The sequence below is a fragment of the Arvicanthis niloticus genome, chromosome 24, assembly GCF_011762505.2.
Source record: "Arvicanthis niloticus isolate mArvNil1 chromosome 24, mArvNil1.pat.X, whole genome shotgun sequence".
In the NCBI taxonomy this organism is placed as follows: Eukaryota; Metazoa; Chordata; class Mammalia; order Rodentia; family Muridae; genus Arvicanthis; species Arvicanthis niloticus.
The window spans coordinates 25,837,459-25,858,589 of NC_133432.1; the positions used below are offsets into that span (position 1 = coordinate 25,837,459).

A 21,131-nucleotide genomic window follows, 5' to 3' on the forward strand; every position below is an offset into this window, starting at 1 on the left:
CCACATACCTGACTTTTCATGTGCATGCTGGAATTTTTATGTAGGAGGAGCTAAGGTGGGAGGAGTAAAGAGAGGAAGAGGAGGAGGTAAGGGAGGAAGAGGAAAAGAAAGAGGAGGAGCTAAAGGGGAGATGGAGAAGGAGAGAGGGAGACATGGAGGCAGATGTTCATTTGTCTGTATCAGTCAAAGGTAGTTGGTATATCTAGGTTGGGTATTGGGTTACACCTCTGATTGTGTGGGTATCTTGTTATTGATCATTACCAAATATATAAGCCTTTGTATAATCTAAGCATTAGAGTCTCATTTGTACCGAGCCCATGTGGTTGGCAGGATAGTCTGGTGCCCAGCCTTGCAGAGACAGCATGGAAGACTGGCAGAGCCATCTCCCTCGCTGGTGTCTCATGGGTAGTAGGGCTGGTGTTTCTGGCTGGCCATTTCTAGCTGCGGTGCCCATATGGCCTCCGGCCACAGCCTAGACAGCCGGATTGACCGGAAGCCATTTTAAATAATTACAACATTTTTTATGTGAAATTTAGTCTCAGAACCTGTCTTAGATAGGGTTTCTATTACTCTGAAGAGACACCATGACCACAGCAACTCTTATAAAGAAAAGCATTTAATTGGGGCTGGATTACAGTTCAGAGGTTCAGTCCATTATCATCGTGGCAGGAAGCATGGCAGTGTCCAGGCAGACATGCTGCTTGGGAGGTAGCTGAGAGGTCTACATCTGGATCCATAGGCAGCTGGAAGAGAGAGACACTGGGCCAGGCTGGCCTCAAATTTTCTATGTGGCCATATAACCTTGAATTTTATTTTTTTTAGGGAAAGATGTTTGAGAGAAGGTCTCTCTGTGTAGACCAGGGTAGCATTGAACTCACAGAGATCCTCCTGCCTCTGCCTTCTGAATTCTGATCTTCTTCCTGTTCTCCTGAGTGCTGGGATTATAGGCATGCACCATCACGCCTAGTGTTTGCAGTGCTGTGGTTGAAACCCAGTGTTCTGTACATGCTAGGCAAGCACACTACCCACTGACCTGCATCCCCAGCTTTACAAAGGCAGATGGGTTTGAAAACACTACCATTGAGATCCTCCATTTCAGCCAAGTTTTTATTTGTTCCAAGTTCTGGAGATGGGACCAGCTTGGAATACCCACCAACATGCTTGGGAGTTACTACTGTTGACAGAACTTCACCCAGAGGTGGACAGACAAACAGCCCTCAGGTCCCACCCTAAGACAAGAACCCCATCAGAGCCAGCTGCAAGCAAGGTACACCAGCAGGTACTCATGCACCTGGGCTCTGATGAAGCCTTTGAGCCACACAAGAGGAGAACCCAGGATGACTGATATCATTCTTCTGGAACCTTCTCACTCAGCACAGGAAACACCAGAACTCTGGCATGCTTGGCGTGCCCTCCAGTTCTCACAGAATAAACATACTCCCTTAAAGAAGTGCTGAGAATGGGGAAACGAACTCAGGCCTCATCCCAGCTGGCATCTCAAGCCCAAAGCAGCCTGGTAAAGTGTCAATACCTATGTCCAAGTTCAGGGACAGCAGAGAGGTGACTAAATCTTGGTGCTGTTGCCACGGTATCTCTGGAAAGCAAACTTGGGACCCAATGCCTTGGCACCTTTAGAAGGCTGGCTTTTCTTGGCATCCAGGTTTCGTATGTGCCTCTGAACCCATGGCAGCTTGGGGTCAGTACAGATCTTATGGCCTTTCTTGGTGACGAAGCTGTAGGAAAGAAGAGCAGGGGGTTTAGTTTGAAGTCCGGCAAGATGTGGAGACTAACCTTCCCTTCATGAGGAAGTGAGCGTGAGCCAGTCTCAACTGCTCACCCTTGGCACCAGGACGCTCCTGACATGAGACCTCTCTGAGCATTCTGCGTGTTACCACTAGGGGACAGGATGGTGGAGTGTGTGGATCCCATCCTCATTCTGTGGCCTCCCTGTGAGACAAAGGAGGTCCTGCCTTTGAAGTGTGATGCTGGGTATGATGGAGAAGAGATGGTCTCTATCTGGAGCAAGAAAACAGATCTAAGAAGACAGCTTAGTTGGTAAAAAAACATCTGCCTTGCAATTGTGAGGATCCAAGTTTCATTGTCAGGATGCAAGCATGGTGGTATGTGCTGGCCATCCCAGCACTGAGGAGGCAGAGACAGATGGATTCCCTGCAGCTTGCTAGCCAGCTAGCCTAGACTACTTGGTGAGTTCCAGGCTGGTGAGAAAGTCAGACATAGTTCAACAGGAAAAAATGCCTGCCATCAAACCTGAGAACCTGAGTTCTATTTCTGGGACCCACAGGGTGGAGTAAGAGAACCTCTACACATGTTCTGTGACATGCATGCATGTGTGTATGCACACACACATATACATACACAAAACTTAGATTTTTTTTTAAAAAAGGCTTTTATTTTGAAGGAGGTGGACAACATATTTGGTGATACCCAAGATTGGCCTCTGGTCTCCACGGGCATGAACACACATGACGTGGACACTCATATGCCCCGCCTGTCTGCATATACACCCATTTTTTTAAAAGGTAAATGTCATCAGATCACACTAGGCATGGAAACATGGTTCCTGGGCATGCTGTAGCTGAGAGGGGAGACTGGGATGCCCCCTTTGGTGCCAGCTCTCAGGGACACTCTAACGTCAGCTGGGGAATATTAGTGTCATCCCCACTGTAAAGCACAGATTAAGACACAAGGTCATGTTTGTTGCCTCAGGTGAGAAGGTGGCTCTGAGGTGACATCAAATCTAGAGGCCTAGTTGGTCATGTGACCTTGAGCCAGTTATGAGTCTTACTGAGCCTCAACTACCTTCAGTAAAATAGAAAAAGTCCTATGTTCTCTGTCAGGTTGTCATTGGTTTTGCCATGATGAGGAAGAAACCCAGAGTTTTATACTTGTTAGGAAAGAACACTATTGCTGAGCCACGCCCCCAGCCCCTCACTGGGGAATTCTAGGCAGGGGCTCTACCACTGAGCCACACCCCAGCCCCTCACTGGGGGATTCTAGGCAGGGGCTCTGCCACTGAGCCACTCCCCCAAGACCCTCACTGGGGGATTCTAGGCAGGGGCTCTACCACTGAGCCACACCCCCAGCCCCTCACTGGGGGATTCTAAGCAGGCTTTTTGGTATTGTCTTATGAAATTGTTGAGAAGACTAGTTAGGCTAATGACATACCATGTATTTCCCCCCCATGCACATGCCTACATTTGGTACTTTGTGGATGTTCTTAGCCTTTGCAGTGTTGGAATTTCTGGCCTATACCATCATGGTTTGGTTGTTATGTGATATTGGGGATGGAACCACCCAAGGCTTGATGTATTCTGAGCAAGGACTCTATCAATTGACCTACCTCCCTGCCCTGCTTTCCTAGTGTTCTGGGTGAAGAAGCTGAAGCCCATAGAGGTCTAGTGCCTTCTTCAGAGATACCTAGGACTGAATTTCCTCAGGGACCCTGGAGTTCTTACATTAGATACTCACATGACCCCTGCCTTGGGACAGATGCTGCCATTGGCCAACTGGTAGCTAACCACTAGGCTTTCTGGAATTTTCTTGGAAATAAAGGATATACAGCAAGATGAGGGGATAGTCACAGAGTCTAAAAGGAAAAAGAAGAGCCATGTCAGCATCTAGCCTGCCGTAGGCTCGCTCTTGGCTGCAGACACAGAGCCTGTTACACCGCAGGCCACTTAGTGCCTCCCCCAGCCCCAGGCTTCTTGGTTCCCTCACCCTCCCCTGTGCCAAACCAACCATGACCTTAGAAGCTTTTGCTACCAGCCACCCCATGCTGGCCCAGAAGTCTCACCGGTGGGGAAGATGCAGCACGTGTAGGTTACCAGGAGAAGAAGGCTGGAAACAATCATGGTGGAGTCTGCCATATCCTATAGGTCAGGCACAGCTCAGAGTTCAAAGCCGGGGTGCAGGAAAAAGAGCCTGGAGATATGAAGATGTTTCCTTCAGGACACCCAATCTCCCTCCCACTGGCCTTTATATGGATGGCTCAGGACATAGAGGCTCTGGTGTCCCTCCCACCCTCTACCCCCACGGATTTCCTCGAAAATGGTTGAGCATTCTGTGGTCAAAAAAATGGGGAAGTTCTTGCCCATTTCTTGTCCAGCTAAGTCAGCAATTATTTGGGGCTCTGGTGTGAGAGCCGGGGGAGGGCTGTCACTCTGCCTGGGTCACAGCCAAGGGAAAATGTTTTAGATGACTTGGCGCTACACTTATTTGTGGGATCCTGGGTAAGTTACTTGGTTCTCTGAGCCTAGGTTTTTGTAGATGCATGATGACTAGAGTCCTCCCTGTTTGCCTGCCTTCTGTCCACCCATTCATCCATTGATCTACCTGTCTGTCCACCCATCTATCCATTCATCCATCTATCCATCTACCTACCTGTCCATCCATCCCCTCACCTATTGATCTGTTTATCTATCCATTCATCCATTGATCTACCTGTACATACATCCATTCATCTATCCATCAATTTACCTGTCCATCCATCTATCCATCCTTTCATCCACTGATCTGTCTGTCCATCCATTGATCTACCTGTCTATACATACATAATATATTCATTCATTCATTTATACATACATCTACCTGCCCACCCATCTACCCATCTATCTACCTATCCATCCATCTTTCTACCCATTCATCCACTGACCTGTGTATCCATCTATTCATTGATCTACATGTCTGTCCATACATACATATATACATACATACATACATACATACATACACACATCTACCTATTCACCCATCTATCCATCCATCTTTCCATCCATCCATCTTTCCACTCATCCATCCCATTGATCCATCCATCCATCTAAAGGGGACTGAGAGTCAACAAAAGCAGGCTCTCTGAGATTGCAGCTTGTTCCCAGAAGACATTGGGATAAGAAATGGTAAGAAGACACAGGGGTAGGTATCTAAACCAGTAGAGGAGAGAGGGGGACCCTGGGACCCTATAAAATACCCAAGACTGCATCCATTTAAGGACTTTGAACTTAGGGCCCTTTGTACCCTGAAAGGATAAAATGGGTCTTTTCTTTCTCTGTGGCTTGTTTCTTTGTAGGTCTCAGAAGTTCACTTCTTTGTCCATGTGGGTAACCAAACTTAGCAATCCTCTAGACAACACTAGTGCCTCCATGCCTGGTCCATGTGTCATCCATCCATGTACTTATCCAACCATTCACCTACTGATCCATAATCCATCCATCTACCCATTATAGATCCATCATCCATTCATCAAACTTTTATTAAGCATGTGTTATGTCAGCATAGGTATATAGTGATACATGTTTTATTTCTGAGCCTATCAAATCCCCAGTCCTGCGCCCAGTCTTTTTTAGAATAAATAGGAAGTTGATCAGCTTTGAGACAATGTCCCCTGGGCCAGAGATCTCAGAGACTCGTACCCAGAGTGACCAGAGCTAGGGTGGGAGCACCAGGACCTCAGGTGGTTGAGCCCAGAAGAAGGCAAGATGGACATCAAGGTATCCAGATACACTCAGACTCGTTGTCCTCTCTTCTCTCTCCTTGGTCCTCCCTTTTAGTTGTTTAAGACAGTATCTCATGCAGCCCCAGATGACCTTGAGCTCCTGATTCTCCTGCCTCCCCTCCTCAGTACTTGAACTACAGGGCTCCACTTGCACACTTTGTTTTATTCCATTCTAGGACCAAACCCATGACTTCATGCATGTTAGGCAAGTCCCAACTCTCCTAACTGAGCCACACCCTCAGGGATGACATATGCCATCACTGCATTGCCTTTCATTAGAGAGTGAAAGAGTCAGTGCTTCCTTGCCTTCACACCTACTTACCTCAGCCTCTGTGTCTGCCTCAGCCAGCAGGGAGAAACCTGGCAGGATGAATGAGAAAAGTCACAGAAATACCCATCATGCACCCAGGGCCATATGTGTGTGGGGGGGTGTGAGGGGGTGTGTGGGTGTGCGAGTGTGTGCATGTGTTTGTGAGTGTGCATATGTGTGTGTGTGTGAGAGAGAAAGAGTATGTATGAGAGTGTGTGAGAAAGTGTGTGTGTGTGCATGTATGTAAGAGAGAGAGAAGAGAGAAAGTGTGTGTGAAAGAGAGAGAAAGAAAGTGTGTGTATTGAGTTGGGCAGTGGTGGCGCACGCCTTTAATCCCAGCACTTGGGAGGCAGAGGCAGGCGGATTTCTGAGTTCGAGGCCAGCCTGGTCTACCGAGTGAGTTCCAGGACAGCCAGGACTACACAGAGAAACCCTGTCTCGAAAAACAAAAACAAAAAACAGAAAATATGTGTGTGTGAGAGAGAAGAAAGAGTGTGTGTGAGAGGTGTGATATGTGTTCATGAGTGTGCATATGTGTAAGAATGTGTGTTTGTGTGTGTGTGTGTAAGAAAGAGGAGGGAAAGTGTGTGTGAGAGTAAGAAAGTGTGTGAGTGTGTGTGAGAGAAGAGAAAAGTGTGTGTGTGAGAGAGTGTGATATGTATACATGTGTGTGTTCGTGAGTGTGCATATGTGTGAGAGAATGTGTGTGTGTGTAAGAGAGAAGAGAGAAAGACTGTGTGTGTGAAGGAGAGAAGAGAGTGTGTGAGAAAGACAACACACACACACACACACACACACACACACACACGAGCGTGCTTGCGTGCACGCGCACGAGTGCCTGCATGCGCATTGCATGTAGGTACTTGGGGAGGCCACAAAAGGGTGTTAGGCCCCATGGAACTAGAATTATAACCGGAAGTGGAGTCATAGGCAGATCCACTTGATATGAGTGCTGGAAAGTGAACTTGGGTCTTCTGGAGGAGCCCCAAGCCCTATTGCCTGCTGAACCATTTCTCCAGTCTTGGCTTTAAAATATTTCCTGTTTTAGTGTATCTGGTTTTATGTGAAGGTCCTTTATCCACTTGGACTTGAGCTTTGTACAAGGAGATAAGAATGGATCGATTTGCATTCTTCTACATGCTGACCTCCAATTGAACCAGCACCATTTGTTGAAAATGCTGTCCTTTTTCCACTGGACTGTTTTAGCTCCTTTGTCAAAGATCAAGTGACCATAGGTGCATGGGTTCATTTCTGGAGAGAAGGTGGGGAAGACCCTCGAATACCTAGGCACTGGGGGAAAGTTCCTGAACAGAACACCAATGGCTTATGCTCTAAGATCAAGAATTGACAAATGGGACCTCATAAAATTGCAAAGCTTCTGTAAGGCAAAGGACATTGTCAATAAGACAAAACAGCAACCAACAGATTGGGAAAATATCTTTATCAATCCTACATCCGATAGAGGGCTAATATCCAATATATACAAAGAACTCAAGAAATTAGACTCCAGACAACCAAATAACCCTATTAAAAAATAGGGTACAGAGCTAAACAAAGAATTCTCAACTGAGGAAACTCAAATGGCTGAGAAGCACCTAAAGAAATGTTCAACATCCTTAGTCATCAGGGAAATGCAAATCAAAACAACCCTGAGATTCCACCTCACACCAGTCAGAATGTCCAAGATCAAAAACTCAGGTGATAGCAGATACTGTTGAGGATTTGGAGAAAGAGGAACACTCCTCCATTGTTGGTGGGATTGCAAGCTGGTACAACCACTCTGGAAATCAGTCTGGTGCTTCCTCAGAAAACTGGACATAGCATTACCTGAGGACCCAGCTATACCACTCCTGGGCATATACCCAGAAGATGCTCCAACATATAACAAAGACATATGCTCCACTATGTTTATACCATATTTATAATAGCTAGAAGCTGGAAAGAACCCAGATGTCCTTCAACAGAGGAATGGATACAGAAAATGTGGTACATTTACACAATGGGATATTAGTGAGCTATTAAAAATAATGAATTTGAGAAATTCTTAGGTAAATGGATGAAACTAGAAAATATCATCCTGAGTGAGGTAACCCAATCACGAAAGAACACACATGGTATGCTCTCACTGATAATTGGATATTAACCCAAAAGCTCGAAATATCCAAGATACAACTCACAGAGACCACATGAAGCTTATGAACAAGGAAGACCAAAGTGTGGGTGCTTTGGCCCTTCTTAGAAGGAGTAACAAAATACTCATGGGAGCAAATATGGAGACAAAGCGTGGAACAGAAACTGAAGGAGGGGCTGTCCAGAGACTGCTCCACCTGGGTATCCATCCCATGTGCAGTCACCAAAGGTAGACGTTGATGTGGATGCCAGGAAATGCATGCTGACAGGAGCCTGATATAGCTGTCTCCTTAGAGGTCTACCAGAGCCTGAAATATACAGAGGCGGATGCTCACAGCTAACCATTGAACTGATCATGGGGTTCCCAATGGAGAAGTTAGAGAGAAGACTGAAGGAGTTGAAAGGGTTTGTGGCCCCATGGAGAGAGCAATAATACCAACCAACCAAAGCTCCCAGGGTCTAAACCACCAGCCTGGGAGTACATAGGGAAGGACCCATGGCTCCAGCTGTATACGCAGGGGAGGATGACAGTGTCAGGCATAGGTGGGTGAGGAAGTCCTTGGTCCAGTGAAGGCTGGACAACCCAATGTGGGGGTGGAGGTGGGAGTGGGAGGATGGGTGGGGGCATATTCTCATAGAAGCAGGAGGAGGGGGGATGGGATAGGGGGTTTCTGGGGCGGGGGGAATGGGGAAAGGGGATTACATCTGAAATGTAAATAAAATATCCAATAAAAAAAGAAAAAATATTTCACATTTACTTAGTAATTTAGTTAAGTGTGTGTGTGTGTGTGTGTGTGTGTGTGTGTGTGTGTGTGTGTATGTATGTATGTATGTGTGTGTACATGAGTGCAAGTACAGGTGCCATCGGAGACCTGAAGAGAGCATCAGATTGCCTGGAGATGGAGTTCTAGGCAGTAGGCACTCCTTACAGCTGAACCATCTCTCCAGTCTCAGGGCACCTTGGTTTTTGAGACAGGGTTTCTCACAGCCCCTGGAGGTCACTGGTTTGGCTACACTGGTTGGCCAAGGAACTTCAGGGATCACCCTGTCTGTTCCAGTGCTGGGGTTATAAACTTGCATTGCTAAAACCCAGCTTTAAAAAAATAGATTGATTGGTTATGCATGTGTTGGTGGTTGGGGAGGGAACCTGTGTGCCCTAATGCACATGAGGAGGTCGGAGAATAATTCTGTGGGGCCCAGTTCTGGCTTTCTGCCTTTGCCTAGGTTGGGGGGTGTGGTGTGGTGGTGGTGGAACTCTGATCTTAAAGCTTGGACAAGTGCTCACTTGCTGTGCTATATCTCCCCCTCCACAAAATAATTCCATTTTCTAGTGTCCACTCCAGCCTTTGCTGCTTAGCAATTTGGAGGGGAAGCCCATTGTCATTATGGGTCCTGATGTAGTAACACGTGGTGAGAAGAGGAAGTGGGAAATCAGGGATGTCTGGGGAGAGAAGTGCAGGGCAGGGCAGGGCAGGGCAGGGCAGGGCAGGGATGCTCAGGGCCTAATGTTGTAACCCAAATGGGTTGGCAAAAGGTCATGAGTGGGAGGCCTTGCTGTGTGTGGATGGTGTCTCCCCGATTACTAACACCTTGAGGGAGTTTTCCAAGGCCTTAAGATGCCACCCACCCCACCCCGTTTATAGATCTAGGGGAGTAGGTTGGGGGTTCTCAACCCTGGTGTTTGTTTTGTTTTTGAATGTATGTGTGTATGTGTGGTGTGCAAATGTGTGTGTTTGTACCTGTGTGCACATGTACATGCATGCATGTATGCCTATTGAGGCCAGAGGTTGACAGCGTCTTCTTTAATAGCTCCCAGCCTTATTTATTTATTATTTAAGGATTCCTCGCTGTACCCAGAACTACCTGGTTTGTTCAACTGCTCTCACTGGCCAACTTGCCTCAGAGATCCCTTGTGTTCCTTTCTCAAGTGCTGGGCTTGTAGATGGGTCACCCCCCACACACACACACACAGCATACATGTGGGTGCTAGGGATTTGAACTCAGGTTCTCAAGCTTGCACGCACACGCGTCGACGATGCATTGATGGCTCCTACATCCATGGTTACGAGGGGGAAATGGGAGTCTTCTGCGGGGAGATGAACAAAGACATCATCGCCACGTCAGTAATCCTGGTTCCCCAGACAGGAATCTGTGTCCTTTCTCTTGAAATGCTGGAAAGTGACAGGCAGAGGAGGAAGGCTTAAAGGGAGAGTGGGGAGTGACCTTGGGAAGCTGACTCGGTGAGACTGAAAGTTCAAGGCTAGCCTGGGCTATATGGAGGGCTACAGTTCAGCCTGGGCTGTTTAATGAAACGTCTCAAGGAAGTGAGTAGATGGAAGGGAGAGAGGGAAACAGAAGGAAGAGGAGAGAGAGAAGGAAAGAGAGGAAGTGAGGGAGAGGGAAGAGAGAGAAGGGAGGGGAGGGAAGAGAAGGTCTGGAAGCCTGGTGTGACAAGGTCCCAGAGACTGAGGCAGGCAGAACTTGACCTCAGGCTCACCCCTGATATAGAACAGTTAGCAGTGGAGGTTTTGAGAAAGAGAAGATAGAAAGATGCAGCAGGCATCAGGAAGGCAACAGGTTCCGGGAGAAGCTTCTAGAAGGAGGATGGGCAGGAGGCAGATGACAGATGAAGGAATGGGAGGAAGCCTCTCAGGCCTGGAGGGCCCCGGGTCCAGCTCAGACTCCCCACCTCTGTGGGCCTGGATGTGACTCCGTGTGACTCGCTACACCGCACAAAAGAATAGACACCGTCTCATACCTAAAATAGGCCTTGTTCTCGCAGCTAAAACTGAAGCTTATTTTTAATTAAATTCTTAAATTTATTTCATTTATTTTGTTTTATGTTTTTTTTTTGTCTTGGTCTCTTTTCTCTTTTTTTCTAGTGTAATTCTTGAAATGTCAGCTGTATTGAAAGCTTTAAAAATTTGTTTACTATTATTGTGTGTGTCTGTGTGTGTGTGTCTGTGTGTGTGTGTGTCTATGTGTATGTAAGATATGAGTTGAACCAGGCCTGCTAGCACAGACTGTCACCCAGCTGAGGCTGAGGCTGAGGCTGAGGCAGGAGAACCACAAGTTCCAGGCCAACATAGGCCTACATAATGATTTCAAGGCCAGCCTGGGCAACTGAATGTGACCCTGCCTTGAAATAAAATGAGAAAAGAGGATTGGGATATACCTCAACCACAGAGCACCTGCCTAGAACCCCGTGGCTCAGTGGTAGAGCCCTGCCTAGAGTCTTCTAATGAGGGGCTGGGGGCGTGGCTCAGTGGTAGAGCCCCTGCCTAGAATTCCCCAGTGAGGGGCTGGGGGCGTGGCTCAGTGGTAGAGCCCCTGCCTAGCATGTACATGAACCTGTACTGAAGAAACAAAAAGAAATGAGAAGAAAAATAAATCAATTAAAATATCTCAGGACATGTCCTAGGAAGAGAACTGTACTAATTTTTCTCAGCAGCTGACAGAAGCAACGTAAGAGAAGAAAACTTTATTTTGGGTCATGGCTTTCATGGCATGGGACAGGAGAGGCCCAGTCCATGTTGACAGGGATGTGGCACTTCTAGGAAGCGAAAAGCAGGGACATTGGCACTGACAACTGTAATGCCACAGAAGCAGAACATGGCATGATGTATATTATATTACATTTACATTGTCATGTGCTGTCTGAGCTCACTAAAAAGCCAACTCAGGAGGCGGGGCTTCCCTTCCTCCATTTCAGACCCAAGCACGTTTGTCTCAGTGTTCCTTCAAAGGAAAACACAATGTCCTTGAGGACAGCTGGAAGGTGACCCATTTTCAACCGAGGTCACCAATGTTCACACCAGGCTACCACCGAAAGTGCTGAAGTGAGAGACAAAATCTGGAAGTTCAGACACAAAAAGAAAGTTCAACGGGGAACCCCGGCTGACTGCCTCAGCCTCCTCAACCAGTTTCTGAGAGATGAGTCAGCAGTTAAGAGCACTGGCTGCTCTCATAAAGGACCCAGGTTCAATCCCCAGCACCCACACGACAGCTCACAACTGTCTGTAATTCCAGTTCTGGGGGGTGGATGGGGAGCCAATGCCCTCTTTAGATTCTGTAGGGCACCCGGCATGCACACATAAATCTCTGAATTCTAAGTTAACTGTGTTGATTTGTGTGCTCCTGTGAGTGCATGAGGCCAGATCCCCTGGAGTTGATGTTAGATCCCCTGGAGTTGGAGTTACAGGTCATGAACCACCATGTGAGTGATTAGATATGAACTCATGTTCTCTACGAAGATGGCTCATACTTTTAACCACAGCCTCTCCAGCTCCAGTTACGGGTTCTTTGATTTGGAAACCCCATTTGATGGGAAGCTCTGCTCTTTCCTGAAGTCTTGCTTGGAAAGTCCAGCCTGCTGCCTCGATGGGCTTCCCTGGTTGGTTTCTGCTGGATGTTTTGAACATCTGCTTGGATCGTGTGTGTTTTCTCTTTCTCTTCTCTTACGCTTGTACTTCCGCTTTCTACATAAAGTCAATAAACTCACTCATTCAAAGCCAAAAGTATGGCTGTGGTAGACCGCTCTCGGACCTTTCAGAACACATGGACAGAGGCCTGGGCTCTTAGAGTGTGGGGAAGCAGGATTGGAGCCGAGCCCTGGTTGCCTAGGAAACTGCTAGATTCCTTAGAAGCTCATTTCCATTTGCACCCCCCCAACCCCCCCCCCCCCCCCCCCGGCCCTGTCATTATTGACAGGAGGAAAGGGAGGCCTGCAACAGTCATTCTGTGGAATGAGCCATGAGTGTCTCCTGCAAGTGAGACTCAGCCTTGATATGGGGGCAGCCCCATCAGGTTAATGAGGTGAGATCTGGTAACTCAGAAGGATCCACAGGCAGGTATGAAGGGAAGGAGTTGAGGACAGCGTAGCTGGCTGGAGTAACTAGAGGGAGGAAAGGTTTGCTTGAGCCCACAGCTTCAGGGGCCCACAGTCCACTGTGGCGAGGACAGCAGGAGGTGAGGAGGCCCTGTGGCCAGCCTTGCTGATGGGGTCAGGGTGGGGCGGCTAGACATGAATGGGGAGGAGCAAAAGCGCAGCTGCATTCTCCAGAACAGTGGTTCTCAACCTGTGTGGCACAACCCTTTTGGTAGTTAAACAACCCTTTCACGGGGCCATCTAAGACCACCAGAAAACGGAGATGTCTATATCACAATTCGTAACAGTAGCAATATTGCAATCATGAAGTAGCAACAAAAATATCTTATGGTATCTGATGAGCTGTGTTAAAGAGCCCCAGACTTAGGAAGGTTGAGAACCCATGGGGGGGGAGACAGAGCCAGACACACTCATACACATACATGTGAGAGAGAGAGAGAGAGAGAGAGAGAGAGAGAGAGAGAGAGCGAGAGAGAAAGAAGTGGAGAAATAAACAAGAGAGAAACATGAGAGAAAGAAACGCACACACACACAGAGAGAGAGAGAGAGAGAGAGAGAGAGAGAGAGAGAGGCACACAGACAGAGATAGGACTTTTATGAGGTCATTAAGTCATGAGTTCTGCCCTCACAAATAGATGAGTGCCACTGTGAGAGTCGGTTTGCGACACAGGATGGATGGGGGCTGGGACTGAAGACTGAGACTGATGCTTTGGTGGATAAAATGCTTGCCTTGAAAGCTTGAAGACCAGAGTTCACTCCTAAGAACCCATGTTTAAATTAACAAACAAACAAGCAAGCCAGCGAGCTGGGTTTAATAGCACACGTCTTTAGTCCCAGCACTCAGGAAGCAGAGGAAAGGCAGATCTCTGAGTTCAAGACCAATTTGGTCTACATAAAAATTCCAGACTTCCTAGCACCGCACAGTGACACCATGTCTAAAAAACTATGAATGGTGTGGGGGTGCACAGTAACCCCAGAAGCCCCAGAAGCAGGGAGGGAGGAGGACCCTTAGGGCTTGCTAGACAGCTAGCCTAGACTTCATAGTGAATTCCAGGTAATGAGATCTTATCTCAGAAATAAAAAAACAAATAAAGAAGTTGTATGCTGGCCCTGAGGCATGACAGCTGAGGTAGTCCTCCGGCCTCTACATATATGTGCATATAAGTGTATATGCACAGACACACAGACAGACACACAGGGTGAGCCATCTTTTCTAACCTGTCTCTTTTGATTTCCCTTCTGCCCTCCACTCTAGGATGATACAGCAAGAGGCCCTTCTGAGACATAGTCCCTTGGCCTTAGCCTCCTGAACTGTAAGAAACAAATTCCTCTTCTTTATCAAGTACAGAGCCAGGCGTGGTGACTTGCTCCTGTAATATCTGCACCCAGAGCAAGAGGACTGATTAGAGTTTGAGGTCAGCTTGGGTTACAGAGTAAATCCCAGACTATTCCAGGCTACAATGGGAAGGCACTATCTCTTTGGAGAGAGAGACAGAGAGAGAGAGAGAGAGAGAGAGAGAGAGAGAGAGAGAGAGAGAGAGAGAGAGAGAGAGAGAGGGAGAGAGGGCTCAGTGCTAAGCAGTACTTACTGCCCTTGCTGAGTGCCAGAGTTTACTTCCCAGCTCCTACATTGGCTGGCTCACAACCACCTACATCTTCAGCTCCTGGGCTTCTGACTCCCTCTTCTGGCCTCTGTGGGCACTGCATGCATGTGCACATACACAGAGAGAGAGAGAGAGAGAGAGAGAGAGAGAGAGAGAGAGAGAGAGAGAGAGAGAGAGAGAGAGAGAGAGAGAGAGAAATAAAATACAGAAAATTCAAAACCATTGCCTAGTCTGTGCCATTCAGTTACATCAACACAGAGTAGACAAAGACTCTGTTAGGCTACTGTTTACAAATACCTGAGAGAAAACATTGAAAGAAGAAAAGGCTGTGGGACGTGGTAGTGCACACCTTTAATCCCAGCACTCACAAGCTAGAGACAGGCAGAGCTCTGTGAGTTCGAGGCCAGCCTGGTCTACAGAGTGAGTTCCAGGACAGCCAGGGCTACATACTGAGACTGTCCTAGATACATGTGCGCGCGCGTGCGTGTGCGTGCGCATACACACACACACACACACACACACACACACACACACACACGAATAAAGAAGGGAAGGGTTACTTTGCTCAGAGATTCAGCAGTTGCCCTCCATGGTCTGTTGGTCCCAGAGCTTTGGGTCTGAGGTAAGGCCAAGCATCATGGCTGAGGACACATGCGATGGAGCAAGGCTGCTCACTTCATGGTAGTCAGGAAGTAGGGGAGCACAGGAAGGGGTGAAGGCCAGATGCCACTGAATGACAGGCCCCCAGAAACCTACTTACTCCAAGCAGGCCCCATAGTTCATGGGTCGCCATCTCCCCATAGTCTACTGGAACCTTTTTTTGTTTTTGTTTTTTGAGGGTTCTTGCTTTTGTTTTATTCAAGACGGTCTCACGGTGTAGCCCTGGCTGTCCTGGAATTCACTCTGTAGACCAGGCTGGCCTTAAACTCAGAGAAGCACCTCCCTTTGCTTCCCAACGCCAGGATTAAAGTTCTGTAATACAACACCCAGTTTTATTCTTTCTTTAAACAGTTACTTACTTACTTACTTACTTACTTACTTACTTACTTACTTACTTGTTAGTTTGTGTTGGGGTTCTTTACACACATATTTAGTTAGTTAGTTACTTTGTACTGGAGTTTTTACATATTTAGTTAGTTAGTGTTGGAGTTCTTTACACATTTAGTTAGTTAGTTAGTTAGTTAGATAGTTAGTGTTGGCATTCTTCACACACATGCCATGTGGGGGTCAGAGGACAACTTTCGTCTATTCTTCCTTCCACCACACAGGTCAGGCTTGTGAGCCAACACCTTCACTTGCTGATCCATATTGCTGACCCCTCTACTCAACAACTGGTCCATCAATGGCTCTACATCTGAGCTACAGCCCCCGCCTCCCACTTACATGCAATAGCACAAATAATCCAACAGTGGAATTCTGATTGTTAGAGGCTAGGGGTAGGGAAGCTGTTGGACGGACACAGAGCTCTTTTGCAAAGAGGAAGCTTTCCAGAGAGTCAGAAGATCCCCTGCTATGGAGCAGCCTGGGAGTGTTGAGCTTACCAAGCGGGGCTGGAGGCAAACCTACACGGAGTTTGGTTTTGTTCCTACAACTAAACAAAAAAAAAAAACTGGAAAAGAGCAAGCATGTCATGGAAACAGGAAAGCTCCATTCACTGCTGGTTGGAATATGAATGTCACAACAATATGGAAACATTTCGCAGTTCCTCAAAGTTAAGAATAGAGTTTTGATATGACTCAGTCTTATTCCGACTCTCAAGCCAAGCAAATAAAACAAAATGCGCATTCCTCTGAAAGCCTGCTCATTAATATTCATAGCTGCAGTTTCATAACTGCTAAAAACGGAGTAGGAAAAACTGCAGTTTTTACTCGCAGTGGAATATTATTGAGCTGCAAAAATGCATAGGGTGCTGATCGATGCTACCCTGTGGGTGAGCCTTGAGACCATGCCCTCGATGACAAGAGCAGGCACGAAGGCTACACTATTCCATCTGAAAGAGACAATTGGAGGAAACACTTCTCAGCCTTCTGGCTAAGGTCAAGTGAAGAAATAGAACAGGCAAATCCATAAGGATGAACTGGGGGCAGGGTTTCTTTTGAAAGGTGATAGAATATTCTGGAATTAGACTATGGTTATAATATGTTCACCATTTGTGACTATTCCACTCAATATACACTGTTTTATCTTTTGAGATTTTTTTCTTATATTTTCTTTCTTTCTTTCTTTCTTTTCTTTCTTTCGTGCATGTGCCAGGGTTGGGGAGAGCCAATGTGTGCCATACCACAGGTGTGGAGGTCAGAAAACAACTTGCAGAATTGAACAAATACAATTCCTTCTCTCTTTTTTTTCCCGTTTGTTTGTTTGAGATAGGGACTCACTTGGTAGCCCTGGCTGTCCCAGAACTCACTCTGTAGTTTTAAACACATGGAGATCCACCTGCCTCTCCCTCCCGAGTGCTAAGACTAAAGGCGCACCACTAAGCTCAGGTCCTCAGTTCCCTCTGTTTACCACGTGGGGCTGGAGGACTAAACTCAGGCTCTCAGGCTTGACCATAAGTGCCTTTGCCTGCTACCTCCAGCTACCCTTTCAGAAAGTCCTTTCTGTTGGTGGTAATGGTGCTGGGGATTAAAGCCAGGTCGATTCTCTATCACCAAGCTAAAACTCCATCCTTCAGTTTATACAGTAAAGGGATAAAACAGTGAACTCTATCTTTGTAGGTTTTTGTAAAAGAAATAGAAAAGACAGGGTGCTAAAGATGTTTTAGCAAAATATTTATGTCAATAGCTGGGCCTTTATTCAGGCCACTCCCAAAGCCAAAGACCTGGTCAGTCCCCAAGGTGGCTCAGCCTTTACCCAACAGTCTCATCAGATTGGAAGCTGGCATGGCCCACAAAGGTGGGAAGCATGGGGGTTTCTCCTCATCCTTCCCAGAGCACAAGCAGGGCTCTTGGCAGAGAAGGAAGCTTCTAGCAAAAGATACTGTGGCAGAGTCCTTGGGATGCTAGCTCCAGTCACCATCCGCTCCTTGTCTGTCTCTTCTCCTGCTCCTTCTCTCTTTCTCTCTGCTTTATGAGATGGAGTCTCTATATCCAGTCCAGTTTATGATCCTCCTGCCTCAGCCTTCTGACTGCTAGGACAACAAATATACCAGTGTCTCACCTGGTCCTGTTCTTTTGAGTCCTTTGTGGTCTTCTTTGTGCCTCGGGGACCTCTTGTTCTCTCTGGCCAATCTTATATCAAACCCCATTCAGAAAGGAAATGAAGGTGGAGGTGTGGTTCAGTGGTAGAGCACCTGCCTAGAATCCTCATGAGATGTAGGAAAATTGGGAACTCCAGACCCATGAGTTACATAGAGTTCCAAGCCAATCTGGGCCTTGACTCAAAATATAAACCAAAGAGAAAATAAAAAAAATAATAATAATAATTAAAAAAAAAAAAAAAAAAAAAAACAGCCAACCCAGCCCTCAGGAGGGAAAAGTAGAGGCTGAGATAGGTTTTTATGTTAGAACTAAAGATTCATAGGGAGGAAGATGACACAAGAGCTCCAAGAGTCAGTTCCAAGGAGTATGGAGCTCAAATCCAGAACTATTTGGCTAGCACTAGGTCGGCGACTCACTGAATAAAACATAGATGTCCTGACAAATGAAAGAAGGGGCAGAGGTTGAGAAGGAAATGATCGGTCTTCTCTAACTGCACAACATGTTGGAATGCTGGCACCCAGAGCTTCAGCCTGTGACTTAATTTGAAGGCATAATCTTTGTACATGGTCACATTAAAATATGCTTATTTGATAGGCCAAGCCAATATGGTTAGTGTTTTGGGGGGAGAGGGGGCAGTGCTGTAGCCCTGGCTGTCCTGGAACTTGCTCTGTAGACTAGGCTAGTCTCGAAGTCAAAGACATCTACCTGATTCTGCCTCCCCTGTACTGGGATTAAAGGCATACACCAGTGTTGCCCAGCATTGTGTGCTGTTCTCCATTGGTTCATTTGTAATTTGTTTGCTAGCTTGTTTGGTTTTTGAGGCAGAATCTCACCAGGTAACCCAGGCTGGTCTTAAACGGGGGATTCTCTTGCCTCGGCCTCCCAAGTACTGGAATTATAGGCATGCAACATTGTATCCAGGTGAATATTAGTCCTTCACTCACCTCCTCTCATCTCTTTGTGATGATGGCAAGAGATCCAGGGCTTTCCTCCTGCTGGACAAATGCTCTATTGCTGAGCCACGCCCCCAGCCCCTCACTGGGGGATTCTAGGCAGGTGCTCTACCACTGAGCCACACCCCAGCTCCTCATTGGGGGATTCTAGGCAGGTGCTCTACCACTGAGCCATGCCCCCAGCCCCTCACTGGGGGATTCTAGGCAGGGGCTCTACCACTGAGCCACACCCCAGCCCCTCCCTGGGGATTGTAAACAAGGTCTTCTTTTCTGAATTATATCACTCAACCTAATCACTAGTTTTCTTATTTAAAAAGGTAGGGGGAGTTGGAACATATAGACAGACTCAAACATAGGAGAAAGATGTGAAGATGGGGAGGGGGCTGGGGAGGGGGAGTCATTTACATTTACATAGGAGGGGCCTGGCCTGGAGCAGAGCTCTTTATTCAGCCCTTGGAAGAAACCATCCCTTCCCTTATCCTCCAGCTCTCAAGCCTAGGAGACAATGAATTCAGCTGTGGAGCCACTGAGTCAACAGTCCTGTATAACAGCAGCCCAGTAAAACAGGCTCAGTGCTATTCACAGAATGTCAGCCGACACAGGAGAAGTGAGTTAGGAGCTCTTCAATGGCTGCTCAAGCCAGGTACAGGTCCTAGTGTGTCTGTAATTCTAGCCCTGGGGATGCTAAAACGGCCAGTAGTGGCACACGCCTATAATCCCAGCACTCTGAAGATAGAGGCAGGTGGATCTCTGTGAGTTCGAAGCCAGCCTGGTCTACAAAGTAAGTTCTGGGACAGCCAGTGCTACACAGAGAAACCCTGTCTTGAAAAAAAAAAAAAAAAAAAAAAAAAAAAAAAACAAGGCTGGAGAGATGGCTCAGCAGTTAAGAGCACTGGCTCTTCTTCCAGAGGTCCTGAGTTCAAGTCCCAGTAAACACATGGTGGCTCACAACCATATGTAATGGGATCTGATGACCTCTTCTGGTGTGTCCGAGGAGAACCACATGTACTCACATACATAAAATAAATCTTTAAAAAAAAAAAAAAGAAAAACAAACAAACAAACAAATACTAGCACTCAGGTTGGCCGGGGGTTGTGGGGAGGGCAGGTTGAAGTAAGAGGATGTCCATGGGTTTGACAATAACCTGAGTGACAGACAGCCTGCCTCCAAAAAAAACAAACCAGGGAGTGGGAATACAGCTGGGTTGGTAGACTGCTTGCCCAGCCTGCAAGAAGCCCTGGATCCCCTCCCCAGCACTGTAAACACTGAGCTTGGTGGTGCACAGCTGTCCCTCCAGCATTTAGGAGGTGGAGGCAGGAAGATCAGAGTCATCCGAGGCTACATGTTGAGTTTGAAGCCAAGCTGTGATATGTGTCTCTATCCACAATTAAAAAAAAAAAAAAAAGAGTCAGGCAGTAATGGTGCACACATTTAGTCCCAGCACTTGGAAGGCAGAGGCAGGCAGATCTCTGAGTTTGAGGCCAGCCTGGTCTACAGATTGAGTTTCAGGGCTGCCAGGACTACACAGAGAAACCCTGTCTTGAACCCACCTCCCACCTCCCACCCCCACACAAACAAACAAACAAACAAACAAACAAAAAACAAATCAAAACAACAAACAAACAAATGCATCAGAAATAAATGGAGGGAATGAGGAGAAATGGGGAGGGGGGCAGTGTGATCTCAGGGGTGTGAGGAGCCAAGGAACACATGTGTAAGCCCAGACCATCCAGCGGAGGTCAGGCTTACCGTGAAGGATAGCACCCCATGGGGCTCTCAGGCTTCAGACAGCGCAAGCTGTCCCTTTTGGTTCCTGGGCCAGCTTTGTCTCCCAAGCTGGGAAGGACATCTGAGGTTAAAAGTAAGAGAAACTCACAGGAAGGTTCTAGGGGGACATAGACGGGACTGAGGTAGGAGGTGCAGGGGCTGAAGGAAGGAGGGCTGATGGAGGAAGACAGACTGGTGTCACAACAGCTGTGACATCCTTTCCTTGCTATCAAACAGACAGACAATTACAGACGCACGAACTCGTGTGCGTGCTCACGCACAGACACACACGCACACTCCAAGGGTACTGGACACAGGGGGAGTCCTGCAGACCACTTACCTGAGATGACCCCGTGACAGCTTAAACACCGCGTTCAGAAGTGGTCTTCTTAACTTACTCAGATCCAGAGGTGCAGGAGAAGAGGCGGGGCCTACTCCAGAGGGTGCAGAAACCCAGGAGGTTGCAAAGACCTGCAGGAGGTTGGCTGGTCCTCAATAAACAGACAGAAATGGCTGCACAGGGTGAGAGCTGCCCTCATCACCCAGTGCACGGTGAGCCAGTTTAGAGATCTACCCCACATACCCCAAGCCCAATCAAGGAAGGGGCGTGGCCTCAGAGAGAGAGGCAGGGAGGAGGCCCAGACAGCAGCTATCGATCCACTGCCTTGCCCTTTGGCCTTTCTATGGGAGAATTGTCAAAGGCTCACTGTAAACACAACAAGAAATCCAGAGAGCGAGCATATTTGGTGGTATCTTTAACCAGCTA

The 21,131-nt window shown here is 47.4% G+C and overlaps 1 protein-coding gene across 4 annotated transcripts; it reads right to left on the reverse strand.

Moving 5' to 3' along the window:
- Window positions 1-598: 598 nt before the first annotated feature.
- On the reverse strand, window positions 599-20,919 carry Ccl24 (C-C motif chemokine ligand 24). Of its 4 annotated transcripts, XM_076923180.1 has the most exons (5): window positions 20,706-20,919; window positions 5,835-5,872; window positions 3,815-3,942; window positions 3,490-3,607; window positions 1,090-1,733 (listed from the first exon to the last, which is right to left on the reverse strand). In XM_076923180.1, the coding sequence occupies exons 3-5, from the start codon at window positions 3,885-3,887 to the stop codon at window positions 1,565-1,567; spliced, it is 360 nt and encodes a 119-aa protein (XP_076779295.1). In that variant the 5' UTR covers window positions 3,888-3,942; window positions 5,835-5,872; window positions 20,706-20,919; the 3' UTR covers window positions 1,090-1,564. The 4 variants fall into 4 exon arrangements, with proteins under 4 accessions (XP_076779296.1, XP_076779294.1, XP_076779295.1 ...); XM_076923181.1 differs by lacking the exons at window positions 5,835-5,872; window positions 20,706-20,919 and adding an exon at window positions 599-759 and having other exon boundaries at window positions 1,532-1,733; window positions 3,815-4,023; XM_076923179.1 differs by lacking the exons at window positions 5,835-5,872; window positions 20,706-20,919 and adding an exon at window positions 599-743 and having other exon boundaries at window positions 1,532-1,733; window positions 3,815-4,022.
- Window positions 20,920-21,131: the final 212 nt, after the last annotated feature.